The sequence below is a fragment of the Oncorhynchus mykiss genome, chromosome 2, assembly GCF_057628025.1.
Source record: "Oncorhynchus mykiss isolate SJ-2025 chromosome 2, ASM5762802v1, whole genome shotgun sequence".
NCBI classification, from domain to species: Eukaryota; Metazoa; Chordata; class Actinopteri; order Salmoniformes; family Salmonidae; genus Oncorhynchus; species Oncorhynchus mykiss.
This window is the reverse complement of record NC_143023.1, coordinates 93,996,367-94,010,311: the sequence shown is the minus strand read 5'-3', so window position 1 is coordinate 94,010,311 and position 13,945 is coordinate 93,996,367. Positions and strand designations below refer to the sequence as shown.

Sequence of the window (13,945 nt, the reverse complement as noted above, 5' to 3'; positions counted from 1 at the left end):
TGGCGAATCCAGGCCTGACACTGATCTGCCGTGATGTCATTGCATGCGTCATCCACGGCCTGGAGAAGGGTGGCTTGTTCGTGAGGGCGCCTATCATATACCTTCCACCTCCATGTGGAGAAAAATTCCTCAATTGTGTTAAGGAAAGGAAAGTATGGGGTAAGTACAGGGTGGTAAATTGTGGATGGGCCTGAAAATATGCTTGCATCATTTGAGCATGGTGGAACCTGACATTATCCCACACAATGACATAGGTCATGCCATCAGCTCTACAGACCTGATTTAGCCCATCAAGGAAGGTTACATTCGAATCATGTGGCTGCCTGCAACTCAATATATAGAGTATATAGAGTAGAGAGCTTTAGATGTTGTTCAACCAAATATTAGAACGGGCAAGATGCGTAATCTAAGCAACTTTGACCGTGGAATGACTGTTGATGCCACACATGCTGATTCCAGCATCCAGCAGAAACAGCTGCCTTCCTGGGATTTTTGACGCGCTACAGTCTCTAGAGTTTACAGAGAATGGTGCGATTAACAATTGTTAATGAGAGAGGTCAGAGGAGAATGTCCAGACTCATTCAAGCTAACAGAAAGGCCACAAATGCTCAAATAACAACTGTTTAAAACAGTGGTGTGCAGAAGGGCATCTCTTAACGTACAACATCGTGAATAATTCAGGCTGTTGTGGAGACAAAAGGGGGTCCTACCCAGAACTAGATAGGTGTACCTAATAAAGTGGCCGGTGAGTGTACAGTAATGTCAGATCTGAAAACATGGTCTGGAAAAGTAGTACATGGGACCATAGTGTCACCAAACAGTGTCTGATAAAGAATGATGATGAAATATTACATCCATAGATAATGTAGTCCAATTGGTTCATGTTCCACGGTAATTGGTGTCAATGGATCTCGTTGTCCTGAAACATTCATGATCTTAACATGCAATATTGTTCGTCAGTTTCCATAAAACTATGCATTAAGAGTAATGCAACAGTTACTTATCATTTTGAACAGTTGTCCAGCGTTGCTGCACGGTGTCAGAATCACTGAACATATCGAATCTGTATTTGATCATATTGTTGAATCAGCAAAGATCCCCAGGCTTAGGCGTTGGTGTCTTCCATCCCTCACTAGTCTGTGCAAACCCCGTATACGTCTCCGCGAGATGACAATTGCCCATTAATGACAGGAAGTGACATCATGAAAGACAGTAGTGTGAGCAGCCAATGGGAAGTCTCTTCCCACTGCCGCTGTAGGATCAGCCAATCTCATTCTGTGACTGGGGAGATGTTCTCATCAGTATAATCTCTCTCATTCTGTGACTGGGGAGACGTTCACATCAGTATAATCTCTCTCATTCTGTGACTGGGGAGACGTTCTCATCAGTATAATCTCTCTCATTCTGTGACTGGGGAGATGTTCTCATCAGTATAATCTCTCTCATTCTGTGACTGGGGAGACGTTCTCATCAGTATAATCTCTCTCATTCTGTGACTGGGGAGATGTTCTCATCAGTATAATCTCTCTCATTCTGTGACTGGGGAGACACAGAGGATTACAGGCTAACGGCTAAGTGCATGGGCCACTGATTATGGAAGTTAATTAGGACCATTTTGCATTTCCATATGTGTGTTTGTTTGTTTGTTTGTGTGTGATTGTGTGATTGTGTGTGCGTGTGTGTGTGTGTGTGTGTGTGTGTGTGTGTGTGTGTGTGTGTGTGTGTGTGTGTGTGTGTGTATGAGTGTGAAAGCAGAGACAGCTCAATGCAGCCTTTCCCTGAAAAATGAACAGAATAAAAGAGAGAAGGAAAGCGAGGTCAGAAAGTCTCTATCTAGTAATGATGTACATTGAAATAACAGACCGCTCAAAGCCTTTAGTGTCATGTCCCTAGTTAGTTCATAACCTGCTAAGTTAGTTGTAGTAATGGGGTAGTTGCCACTCACATTGGAAACCTCTCTTTGCCTGTAGTGTCACTAGCTACTAGTGTAACTAGTTACAATGTGATAATGTGATAATATTAGTAATTAGTACTAGTTAGTTCTAGTAATGGTAGCCCATAGTCCCCTCTCTCATTAGAAATCAGAAGAAGAGGTCAAATTCACGACCTGCGTTCGTTAGATTTGACTTATTCAGAAGATTATAAACATATAAAATGTAATCATACTTTCACCGGCTGTAGTCTACGGTCTGTGCTGTGAAAAGCATTTCATGAAAACCTTAAATAGCAGACTGCCAGTACGCTCTAGTAGTATTTGCATTGTGTTTAAAGGGGCCATCTCATCTCCTGTCGGATGTTTATCAGATCTGTGCTGTCAGCTTTTGACACAGTACTCTCAAGACAACACTGTGTTTTATCTACTGGCTCAGCAGTCTGCTGCCATCTGAGCTTTATTGACTTTGGCTTTCCTGGTTGTGTCAGCACAGGGCATGGGGTGGCATAGTGGGTTAGTAATGGAAGTGGGGCATGGGGTGGCATAGTGGGTCAGTAATGGAAGTGGGGCATGGGGTGGCATAGTGAGTTTGTAATGGAAGTGGGGCATGAGGTGGCATAGTGGGTTAGTAATGGAAGTGGGGCATGGGGTGGCATAGTGGGTTAGTAATGGAAGTGGGGCATGGGGTGGCATAGTGGGTCAGTAATGGAAGTGGGGCATGGGGTGGCATAGTGGGTTAGTAATGGAAGTGGGGCATGAGGTGGCATAGTGGGTTAGTAATGGAAGTGGGGCATGGGGTGGCATAGTGGGTTAGTAATGGAAGTGGGGCATGAGGTGGCATAGTGGGTCAGTAATGGAAGTGGGGCATGGGGTGGCATAGTGGGTTAGTAATGGAAGTGGGGCATGGGGTGGCATAGTGGGTTAGTAATGTAAGTGGGGCATGGGGTGGCATAGTGGGTTAGTACTGGAAGTGGGGCATGGGGTGGCATAGTGGGTTAGTAATGGAAGTGGGGCATGAGGTGGCATAGTGGGTCAGTAATGGAAGTGGGGCATGGGCAAGACACCATTGTACAGGATCAGGTTAGGTAGGCCTATACAGTGCCTTCGGTAAGTATTCAGACCACTTGACTTCTTCCACAAAAAAATGATTGAATTTTTCCCTCATCAATCTACGCACAATACCCCATAATGACATCACAATACCCCACCCCTGTTCCTAGGCTGTCATTGAAAATAAGAATTAGTTCTTAACTGACTTGCCTAGTTAAATGAAGGTAAAATAAATAAATAAATACAATTCTACGTTCTGGTCCAGTGCTCCTGGCCTTCTAACCCTGCAATCGTCAATGAGCTTGATGAAATGGATCTTAGTGTATCAAATCCTCAGCCGGAGCTGTCGGCCAGTGTACACAGCCCCGCGATTGGCTGCCCCAGGCGAGCAATACAGGGTTTCCCTGGGGAGCTTTAGTTTATTGCAGGGGCCAGGGCCATGTAGAAGACATTAACCCTCCTCCCCCAAGTCCTTCATCTATCAAGCACCAGCCATTGGCTCTAGGGGCTAGCCACTAAATCCATCTAACTCCACCACTAACCAACACATCAGATCATCTATCTATAACTCCACCACTAACCAACACATCAGATCATCTATCTATAACTCCACCACTAACCAACACATCAGATCATCTAACTATAACTCCACCACTAACCAACGCATCAGATCATCTATCTATAACTCCACCACTAACCAACACATCAGATCATCTATCTATAACTCCACCACTAACCAACACATCAGATCATCTATCTATAACTCCACCACTAACCAACACATCAGATCATCTCTCTATAACTCCACCACTAACCAACACATCAGATCATCTATCTATAACTCCACCACTAACCAACACATCAGATCATCTATCTATAACTCCACCACTAACCAACACATCAGATCATCTAACTCCACCACTAACCAACACGTCAGATCATCTATCTATAACTCCACCACTAACCAACACATCAGATCATCTATCTATAACTCCACCACTAACCAACACGTCAGATCATCTATCTATAACTCCACCACTAACCAACACATCAGATCATCTATCTATAACTCCACCACTAACCAACACGTCAGATCATCTATCTATAACTGCACCACTAACCAACACATCAGATCATCTATCTATAACTCCACCACTAACCAACACATCAGATCATCTATCTATAACTCCACCACTAACCAACACGTCAGATCATCTATCTATAACTCCACCACTAACCAACACATCAGATCATCTAACTCCACCACTAACCAACACATCAGATCATCTATCTATAACTCCACCACTAACCAACACGTCAGATCATCTATCTGTAACTCCACCACTAACCAACACATCAGATCATCTATCTATAACTCCACCACTAACCAACACGTCAGATCATCTATCTATAACTCCACCACTAACCAACACATCAGATCATCTATCTATAACTCCACCACTAACCAACACGTCAGATCATCTATCTATAACTCCACCACTAACCAACACATCAGATCATCTATCTATAACTCCACCACTAACCAACACATCAGATCATCTATCTATAACTCCACCACTAACCACCACGTCAGATCATCTATCTGTAACTCCAGGAAGTAGGGAGAAGTAGGGGTTAATTCCCACTACTAAATCAAGCTGGGCTGAGCTGAAGCCTACAGGGCTGGCCCAGTTACACATGCACCACAGTTGCTGGAACCATGCTGGAAAGGACCATGTAAAATGGGAATCTCAGAGCCAGCACAGTATGGTCCTGTTTGGCACGATAGTGTATAATGGGAAAGACTACTGATGTGGCTAAGTACTAACCAGACTCCCCTCAGTCCTGGCCCCTGACTCACCCTGCAGCTATGGGGGCTGGAAGAAAAAGATGGAGAGAGAGACGGAAAGAGGGCTGACTTAATTGGACCGCATTATTCCTTTATTGAGTAACACACAAAAATCCCAAATCAAATATCACCGTCTGAGGCAACCGGGCAGAGCACTTTATTCTGCTGTGCTGGGAGACTGTGACATTTTCATTAGATTTAGTGGGACACTGACCGGGCGCCTCAGGTGACATTGGCAAGAAGGCAGCAGGATAAAATCAGGTCATACTCCAATTCCTAAATGGGAGAAAATGTCTCAATCTCTTCCGCAGAGCTGTGTAGTATTTCTACCGTTTGATGGTAGGGTATGCATGCATACCAAATGTATATAGACTATTTTATGATGCTACTGTTGAATTATGTATGATTCGCTAAGATGTAAGGATATTCTGTTTCAATAGAGCACTTCCTAATTGGCTTAAAAAAAGAGTAAGAAGCTGGTATTTAGAAGAATCCTTGGTAGTATTTCTAGGAATTGATCTCCTATTCTGAGTCTTCTTGGCAATTATTATTATATTATTATTATTCCCTTTTTTCTTTGACAACCCCCCCCTCTCTCTCTCTCTCTCTCTCTCTCTCTCTCTCTCTCTCTCTCTCTCTCTCTCTCACTTGCTCTCTCTCTCTCTCTCTCTCTCTTCTTTCTCTCTCTCTCTCTTCTTTCTCTCTCTCTCTCTTCTTTCTCTCTCTCTCTCTCTCTCTCTCACTTGCTCTCTCTCTCTCTCTCTCTCTCTTCTTTCTCTCTCTCTCTCTTCTTTCTCTCTCTCTCTCTTCTTTCTCTCTCTCTCTCTCTTTGCCTCTTCACTCTCTCTCTCTGACTCTCCTCTCTCTCTCTTTCTCTCTCTCTTGTTTCTCTCTCTCGCTCTCTGTCTCTCTCTCTCTCCTCTCACTTGTTCTCTCTCCTCTTTTCTTTCTCAATCTGTTTCTTATCTCGCTCTCTCTGACTCTCTTCTCTTTCTCTCTCTCTCTCTCTCTCTCTTTCTCTGACTCTCTCTCTCTCTTTCTCTCTCTCTCTCTCTCTCTCTCTCTCTCTCTCTCTCTCTCTCTCTCAATTTCAATTTTAAAGGCTTTATTGGCATGGGAAACATGTTTACATTGCCAAAGCAAGTGAAGTAGATAACAAACTAAAATTAAATAAAAAATGAACAGTAAACATTACACTCACATAAGCTCCAAAAGAATGAAGATTTTCAAATGTTATATTATTTACAAATGGTTAGGGTATATAAATATAAATAAATTAACATAAATATGGGTTGTATTTACAATGGTGTTTGTTCTTCACTGGTTGCCCTTTTCTTGTGGCAACAGGTCACAAATCTTGCTGTTGTGATGGCACACCCAATTTCACCCAATAAGATATGGGAGTTTATCAAAATTGGGTTTGTTTTAGAATTCTTTGTGGGTATGTGTAATCTGAGGGAAATATGTGTCTCTATGGTCATACATTTGGCAGGAGGTTAGGAAGTGCAGCTCAGTTTCCACCTCATTTTGTGGGCAGTGTGCACGTAGCCTGTCTTCTCTTGAGAGCCAGGTCTGCCTACGGCAGCCTTTCTCAATAGCAAGGCTATGCTCACTGAGTCTGTACATAGTCAAAGCTTTCCTTAAGTTTGGGACAATCACACTGGTCAGGTATTCTGACACTGTGTACTCTCTGTTTAGGGCCAAATAACATTCTAGTTTGCTCCGTTTTTTGTGTGATTCTTTCCAATACGTCAAGTAACTATCTTTTTGTTTTCTCATGATTTGGTTGGGTCTAAATGTGCTGCTGTCCTGGGGCTCTGTGGGGTCTGTTTGTGTTTGTGAACAGAGCCCCAGGACCAGCTTGTTAGGGGGCTCCTAACACGCTGTATGGTAGCAAGTCTTTTCGTGGTAGCAGGGTGGAGATAACCACTTATGCATTGGGGAAAGTGGAATACGTTTTTTCAGTCACTCCCTTGAGTGCTGTGGCCACCCTTTCCTGCTGTGCTCTCAGGTCGTTTGTGCCTGTGTGTATTATTATGTGGCTTGGTGGCCCTAGTTGGTCGTCAGACAGAAGGTCTAGGGCGCATTGGGTTCTCTCTCTCTCTCTCTCTCTCTCTCTCTCTCTCTTTCTCTCTCTCTCTCTCTCTCTCTCAATTCAATTTCAATTCAATTCAAGGGCTTTACTGGCATGGGAAACATGTGTTAACATTGCCAAAGCAAGTGAGGTAGACAACATACAAAGTGAATATATCAAGTGAAAAACAACAAAAATTAACAGTAAACATTACACATACAGAGGTTTCAAAACAGTAAAGACATTACAAATGTCATATTATATATATATATATACAGTGTTTTAACAATGTACAAATGGTTAAAGGACACAAGATAAAATAAATAAGCATAAATATGGGTTGTATTTACAATGGTGTGTGTTCTTCACTGGTTGCCCTTTTCTCGTGGCAACAGGTCACAAATCTTGTTGCTGTGATGGCACACTGTGGAATTTCACCCACTAGATATGGGAGTTTTTCAAATTTGGATTTGTTTTCGAATTCTTTGTGGATCTGTGTAATCTGAGGGAAATATGTCTCTCTAATGTGGTCATACATTGGGCAGGAGGTTAGGAAGTGCAGCTCAGTTTCCACCTCATTTTGTGGGCAGTGAGCACATAGCCTGTCTTCTCTTGAGAGCCATGTCTGCCTACGGCGGCCTTTCTCAATAGCAAGGCTATGCTCACTGAGTCTGTACATAGTCAAAGCTTTCCTTAATTTTGGGTCAGTCACAGTGGTCAGGTAATCTGCCGCTGTGTACTCTCTGTTTAGGGCCAAATAGCATTCTAGTTTGCTCTGTTTTTTTGTTAATTCTTTCCAATGTGTCAAGTAATTATCTTTTTGTTTTCTCATGATTTGGTTGGGTCTAATTGTGCTGTTGTCCTGGGGCTCTGTAGGGTGTGTTTGTGTTTGTGAACAGAGCCCCAGGACCAGCTTGCTTAGGGGACTCTTCTCCAGGTTCATCTCTCTGTAGATGATGGCTTTGTTATGGAAGGTTTGTGAATCACTTCCTTTTAGGTGGTTGTAGAATTTAATGGCTCTTTTCTGGATTTTGATAATTAGTGGGTATCGGCCTAATTCTGCTCTGCATGCATTATTTGGTGTTCTCTCTCTCTTCTCTCTCTCTCTCTCTCTCTCTCTCTCTCTCTCTCTCTCTCTCTCTATCTCTCTCTCTCTCTCTCTGTCTGTCTGACTGTCTGTCTGTCTGACTGTCTCTTTCTCTCCTCTTTCCTTTCTCTCTCTCCTCTCTCTCTCTGTCTCTCCTCTTTCCTCTCTCTCTCCTCTTTTTCTCCCTGTCTCATCCCTCGCTTTCTCTCTCTGTGTCTTTCTCTCCTCTTTCTCTCCTCTTTCATCTCTCTCTCCTCTCTCTCTCCTCTCTATCTCTCTAGGTTGGATAGTGGCATAAGGACATTGTTAAGCTGCCTGGCAACAAGCACACCCCTTCATTTCCTGCTCCATATCTTCACAAGTGTCAACTTTATATAGTACATAAAGCCACAATCTGAGGGACAGTTAATAGTTACAACAGTAGCTTTTGCAGATTGCAACTGTAATATTGGGTGAATAACCCTCTGGTTACATTGCATAATGATGAACCTGATGCAATTAACACTCAGTAAATCAATTAACACTCAGTCTATCAATTAACACTGAGATTTCCATCATTAGGTGCACTACTATCCCCTTCAATGCACTTGAACATAAAAACACAGCCCTCATCCACACAGTGGTGCATCACAGCAATCTAACTATCCTAGAGATTCTACAACAAACCATATCCCATAACCATAACACGATCTCTGCTCCTCTCATTACTGATGCGTGCTGATGTCTGTCAACTACCTTCTCTACTTCCTTGGCTATCAGGGTTCTGCCTGTGACCTAATTTCAGTCAGTCAGCCAGACAGAAAGACAGATGAGAGGATGGGAGAGAGGGGAGGGGAGGAGAGAGGGGAGGAAAGGAGAGAGGGGAGGAGAGGAGAGAGGGGAGAGGAGGAGCAAGGGGAGGGGAGGAGAGGAGAGAGGGGAGGAGAGGAGAGAGTGGAGGGGAGGAGAGAGGGGAGGGGAGGAGAGAGGGGAGTGGAGGAGAGAGGGGAGGAGAGGAGAGAGGGGAGAGGAGGAGAGAGGGGAGAGGAGGAGCAAGGGGAGGGGAGGTATCCACTGACAGCATTTCATCTGAGGTTGATGGTTGATGTGATCGATATGGCAGTAGCTTAATGGTACTAACGTCATGGCAGTGAATCAGCTAAATGAAGCCGTGTGGGCCACGTCGCTCCCCATTGGAGCACACTAGTTCACACACATACACACACACACACACACACACACACACACACACACACACACACACACACACACACACACACACACACACACACACACATACATACACACACACACACACACACACACACATACATACACACACACACACACATCAGAGCGCACTAGATCAAAACAGTTGTTCACATCTCCCAGCTCCACCTGCATAGCAACCACCTTGGATCCACAGTCACACAGCGACAGCCACCTGTATCTGTCTCTCTAGAGTGAATAATGACTTCACCTGCAGTTGATCTAACTGTCCATCTGAAACGTGGCACAGTCTCAGTCACCTGCTATTGATCTAACTGTCCATCTGAAACAGTCTCAGTCACCTGCTATTGATCTAACTGTCCATCTGAAACAGTCTCAGTCACCTGCTATTGATCTAACTGTCCATCTGAAACAGTCTCAGTCACCTGCTATTGATCTAACTGTCCATCTGAAACAGTCTCAGTCACCTGCAGTTGATCTAACTGTCCATCTGAAACAGTCTCAGTCACCTGCTATTGATCTAACTGTCCATCTGAAACAGTCTCAGTCACCTGCTATTGATCTAACTGTCCATCTGAAACAGTCTCAGTCACCTGCTATTGATCTAACTGTCCATCTGAAACAGTCTCAGTCACCTGCTATTGATCTAACTGTCCATCTGAAACAGTCTCAGTCACCTGCTATTGATCTAACTGTCCATCTGAAACAGTCTCAGTCACCTGCTATTGATCTAACTGTCCATCTGAAACAGTCTCAGTCACCTGCTATTGATCTAACTGTCCATCTGAAACAGTCTCAGTCACCTGCTATTGATCTAACTGTCCATCTGAAACAGTCTCAGTCACCTGCTATTGATCTAACTGTCCATCTGAAACAGTCTCAGTCACCTGCAGTTGATCTAACTGTCCATCTGAAACAGTCTCAGTCACCTGCTATTGATCTAACTGTCCATCTGAAACAGTCTCAGTCACCTGCTATTGATCTAACTGTCTATCTGAAACAGTCTCAGTCACCTGCAGTTGATCTAACTGTCCATCTGAAACAGTCTCAGTCACCTGCAGTTGATCTAACTGTCCATCTGAAACAGTCTCAGTCACCTGCTATTGATCTAACTGTCCATCTGAAACAGTCTCAGTCACCTGCTATTGATCTAACTGTCCATCTGAAACAGTCTCAGTCACCTGCTATTGATCTAACTGTCCATCTGAAACAGTCTCAGTCACCTGCTATTGATCTAACTGTCCATCTGAAACAGTCTCAGTCACCTGCTATTGATCTAACTGTCCATCTGAAACAGTCTCAGTCACCTGCAGTTGATCTAACTGTCCATCTGAAACAGTCTCAGTCACCTGCTATTGATCTAACTGTCTATCTGAAACAGTCTCAGTCACCTGCAGTTGATCTAACTGTCCATCTGAAACAGTCTCAGTCACCTGCAGTTGATCTAACTGTCCATCTGAAACAGTCTCAGTCACCTGCTATTGATCTAACTGTCCATCTGAAACAGTCTCAGTCACCTGCTATTGATCTAACTGTCCATCTGAAACAGTCTCAGTCACCTGCTATTGATCTAACTGTCCATCTGAAACAGTCTCAGTCACCTGCTATTGATCTAACTGTCCATCTGAAACAGTCTCAGTCACCTGCTATTGATCTAACTGTCCATCTGAAACAGTCTCAGTCACCTGCTATTGATCTAACTGTCCATCTGAAACAGTCTCAGTCACCTGCTATTGATCTAACTGTCCATCTGAAACAGTCTCAGTCACCTGCTATTGATCTAACTGTCCATCTGAAACAGTCTCAGTCACCTGCTATTGATCTAACTGTCCATCTGAAACAGTCTCAGTCACCTGCTATTGATCTAACTGTCCATCTGAAACAGTCTCAGTCACCTGCTATTGATCTAACTGTCCATCTGAAACAGTCTCAGTCACCTGCTATTGATCTAACTGTCCATCTGAAACAGTCTCAGTCACCTGCAGTTGATCTAACTGTCCATCTGAAACAGTCTCAGTCACCTGCTATTGATCTAACTGTCCATCTGAAACAGTCTCAGTCACCTGCTATTGATCTAACTGTCCATCTGAAACAGTCTCAGTCACCTGCTATTGATCTAACTGTCCATCTGAAACAGTCTCAGTCACCTGCTATTGATCTAACTGTCCATCTGAAACAGTCTCAGTCACCTGCTATTGATCTAACTGTCCATCTGAAACAGTCTCAGTCACCTGCTATTGATCTAACTGTCCATCTGAAACAGTCTCAGTCACCTGCTATTGATCTAACTGTCCATCTGAAACAGTCTCAGTCACCTGCTATTGATCTAACTGTCCATCTGAAACAGTCTCAGTCACCTGCTATTGATCTAACTGTCCATCTGAAACAGTCTCAGTCACCTGCAGTTGATCTAACTGTCCATCTGAAACAGTCTCAGTCACCTGCTATTGATCTAACTGTCCATCTGAAACAGTCTCAGTCACCTGCTATTGATCTAACTGTCTATCTGAAACAGTCTCAGTCACCTGCAGTTGATCTAACTGTCCATCTGAAACAGTCTCAGTCACCTGCAGTTGATCTAACTGTCCATCTGAAACAGTCTCAGTCACCTGCTATTGATCTAACTGTCCATCTGAAACAGTCTCAGTCACCTGCTATTGATCTAACTGTCCATCTGAAACAGTCTCAGTCACCTGCTATTGATCTAACTGTCCATCTGAAACAGTCTCAGTCACCTGCTATTGATCTAACTGTCCATCTGAAACAGTCTCAGTCACCTGCTATTGATCTAACTGTCCATCTGAAACAGTCTCAGTCACCTGCAGTTGATCTAACTGTCCATCTGAAACAGTCTCAGTCACCTGCTATTGATCTAACTGTCTATCTGAAACAGTCTCAGTCACCTGCAGTTGATCTAACTGTCCATCTGAAACAGTCTCAGTCACCTGCAGTTGATCTAACTGTCCATCTGAAACAGTCTCAGTCACCTGCTATTGATCTAACTGTCCATCTGAAACAGTCTCAGTCACCTGCTATTGATCTAACTGTCCATCTGAAACAGTCTCAGTCACCTGCTATTGATCTAACTGTCCATCTGAAACAGTCTCAGTCACCTGCTATTGATCTAACTGTCCATCTGAAACAGTCTCAGTCACCTGCTATTGATCTAACTGTCCATCTGAAACAGTCTCAGTCACCTGCTATTGATCTAACTGTCCATCTGAAACAGTCTCAGTCACCTGCTATTGATCTAACTGTCCATCTGAAACAGTCTCAGTCACCTGCTATTGATCTAACTGTCCATCTGAAACAGTCTCAGTCACCTGCTATTGATCTAACTGTCCATCTGAAACAGTCTCAGTCACCTGCTATTGATCTAACTGTCCATCTGAAACAGTCTCAGTCACCTGCTATTGATCTAACTGTCCATCTGAAACAGTCACAGTCATCTGCTATTGATCTAACTGTCCATCTGAAACAGTCTCAGTCACCTGCTATTGATCTAACTGTCCATCTGAAACAGTCTCAGTCACCTGCTATTGATCTAACTGTACATCTGAAACGTCTCTTCTCGGTCTCTTGATTTATGACCAGAGATACTGGAGAGGATGTGCTTTGCCTTTTCGTCTGAATAATGTATGTTCCTATATGTTCGCTCCCCCTCCTATTTTTCCTCTTCTCCATTTTTCTCTCACTCTCTCTCTTTCTCCCGCTCTCTCTTTCTCCATCTTTCTCTCTCTCTCTCTCTCTCTCTCTCTCTCTCTCTCTCTCTCTCTCTCTCTCTCTCTCTCTCTCTCTCTCTCTCTCTCTCCCTCTCTCTCTCTCTCTCTCTTTAGTTGTAAATGTACACGAGTTCGAGGCATTCTGATTGAGGAGAGAGGCGGGTCTTATCCGCGTCTGGGGGGGAGGACCTTCGTGTCAGATAACCAATCATGGAGAGGACGAGGACGAGGGCGGGTGCAGCAGTCTTCCTGATGCTGATCTTGGGTCACCTAGGCAATGCTCTGGAGGTCCCACTAGACCGTAAGAAGAACTATGAACACATCACATTCATTATATTGCTGTGGAGTCTGGAAGAGGTTATAATAACCTCTAAAGAGGCACACCTATTTTAGTTTGTCGCTCCCACAAGACTGAAAGAACTAAACACATTACTTTCAAGCAAAGTCGAAGTATGTTTATCCTCCCTCTCCCTCTCCCTCTCCCTCTCCCTCCCTGTATATCCCTCTGCCTCTGCTTCTCCCTCTCCCTCTCCCTCTCCCTCTCCCTCTCCCTCTCCCTCTCCCTCTCCCTCTCCCTCCCTGTATATCCCTCTGCCTCTGCTTCTCCCTCTCCTTCTCCCTCTCCTTCTCCCTCTCCCTCTCCCTCTCCCTCTCCCTCTCCCTCTCCCTCTCCCTCCCTGTATATCCCTCTGCCTCTGCTTCTCCCTCTCCTTCTCCCTCTCCTTCTCCCTCTCCCTCTCCCTCTCCCTCTCCCTCCCTGTATATCCCTCTGCCTCTGCTTCTCCCTCTCCCTCTCCCTCCCTGTATATCCCTCTGCCTCTGCTTCTCCCTCTCCTTCTCCCTCTCCCTCTCCCTCTCCCTCTCCCTCCCTGTATATCCCTCTGCCTCTGCTTCTCTCTCCCTCTCCCTCTCCCTCTCCCTCTCCCTCTCCCTCTCCCTCCCTGTATATCCCTCTGCCTCTGCTTCTCCCTCTCCCTCTCCCTCTCCCTCTCCCTCTCCCTCTCCCTCTCCCTCCCTGTAT

General features: G+C 44.5%; 1 protein-coding gene across 27 annotated transcripts in view; it reads left to right on the top strand.

The window, feature by feature from the left end:
• The window catches only part of LOC110499999 (neuronal cell adhesion molecule), a 143,279-nt gene that overhangs the window by 89,206 nt on the left and 40,128 nt on the right, over positions 1-13,945 (top strand). For all 27 annotated transcript variants that reach the window (XM_036959392.2, XM_090212871.1, XM_036959344.2 and 24 more), the window contains exon 3: positions 13,039-13,225. In XM_036959392.2, the coding sequence (XP_036815287.2) occupies positions 13,135-13,225 (91 nt within the window). In that variant the 5' untranslated portion in view covers positions 13,039-13,134. The remainder of the gene's footprint in view (positions 1-13,038; positions 13,226-13,945) is intronic.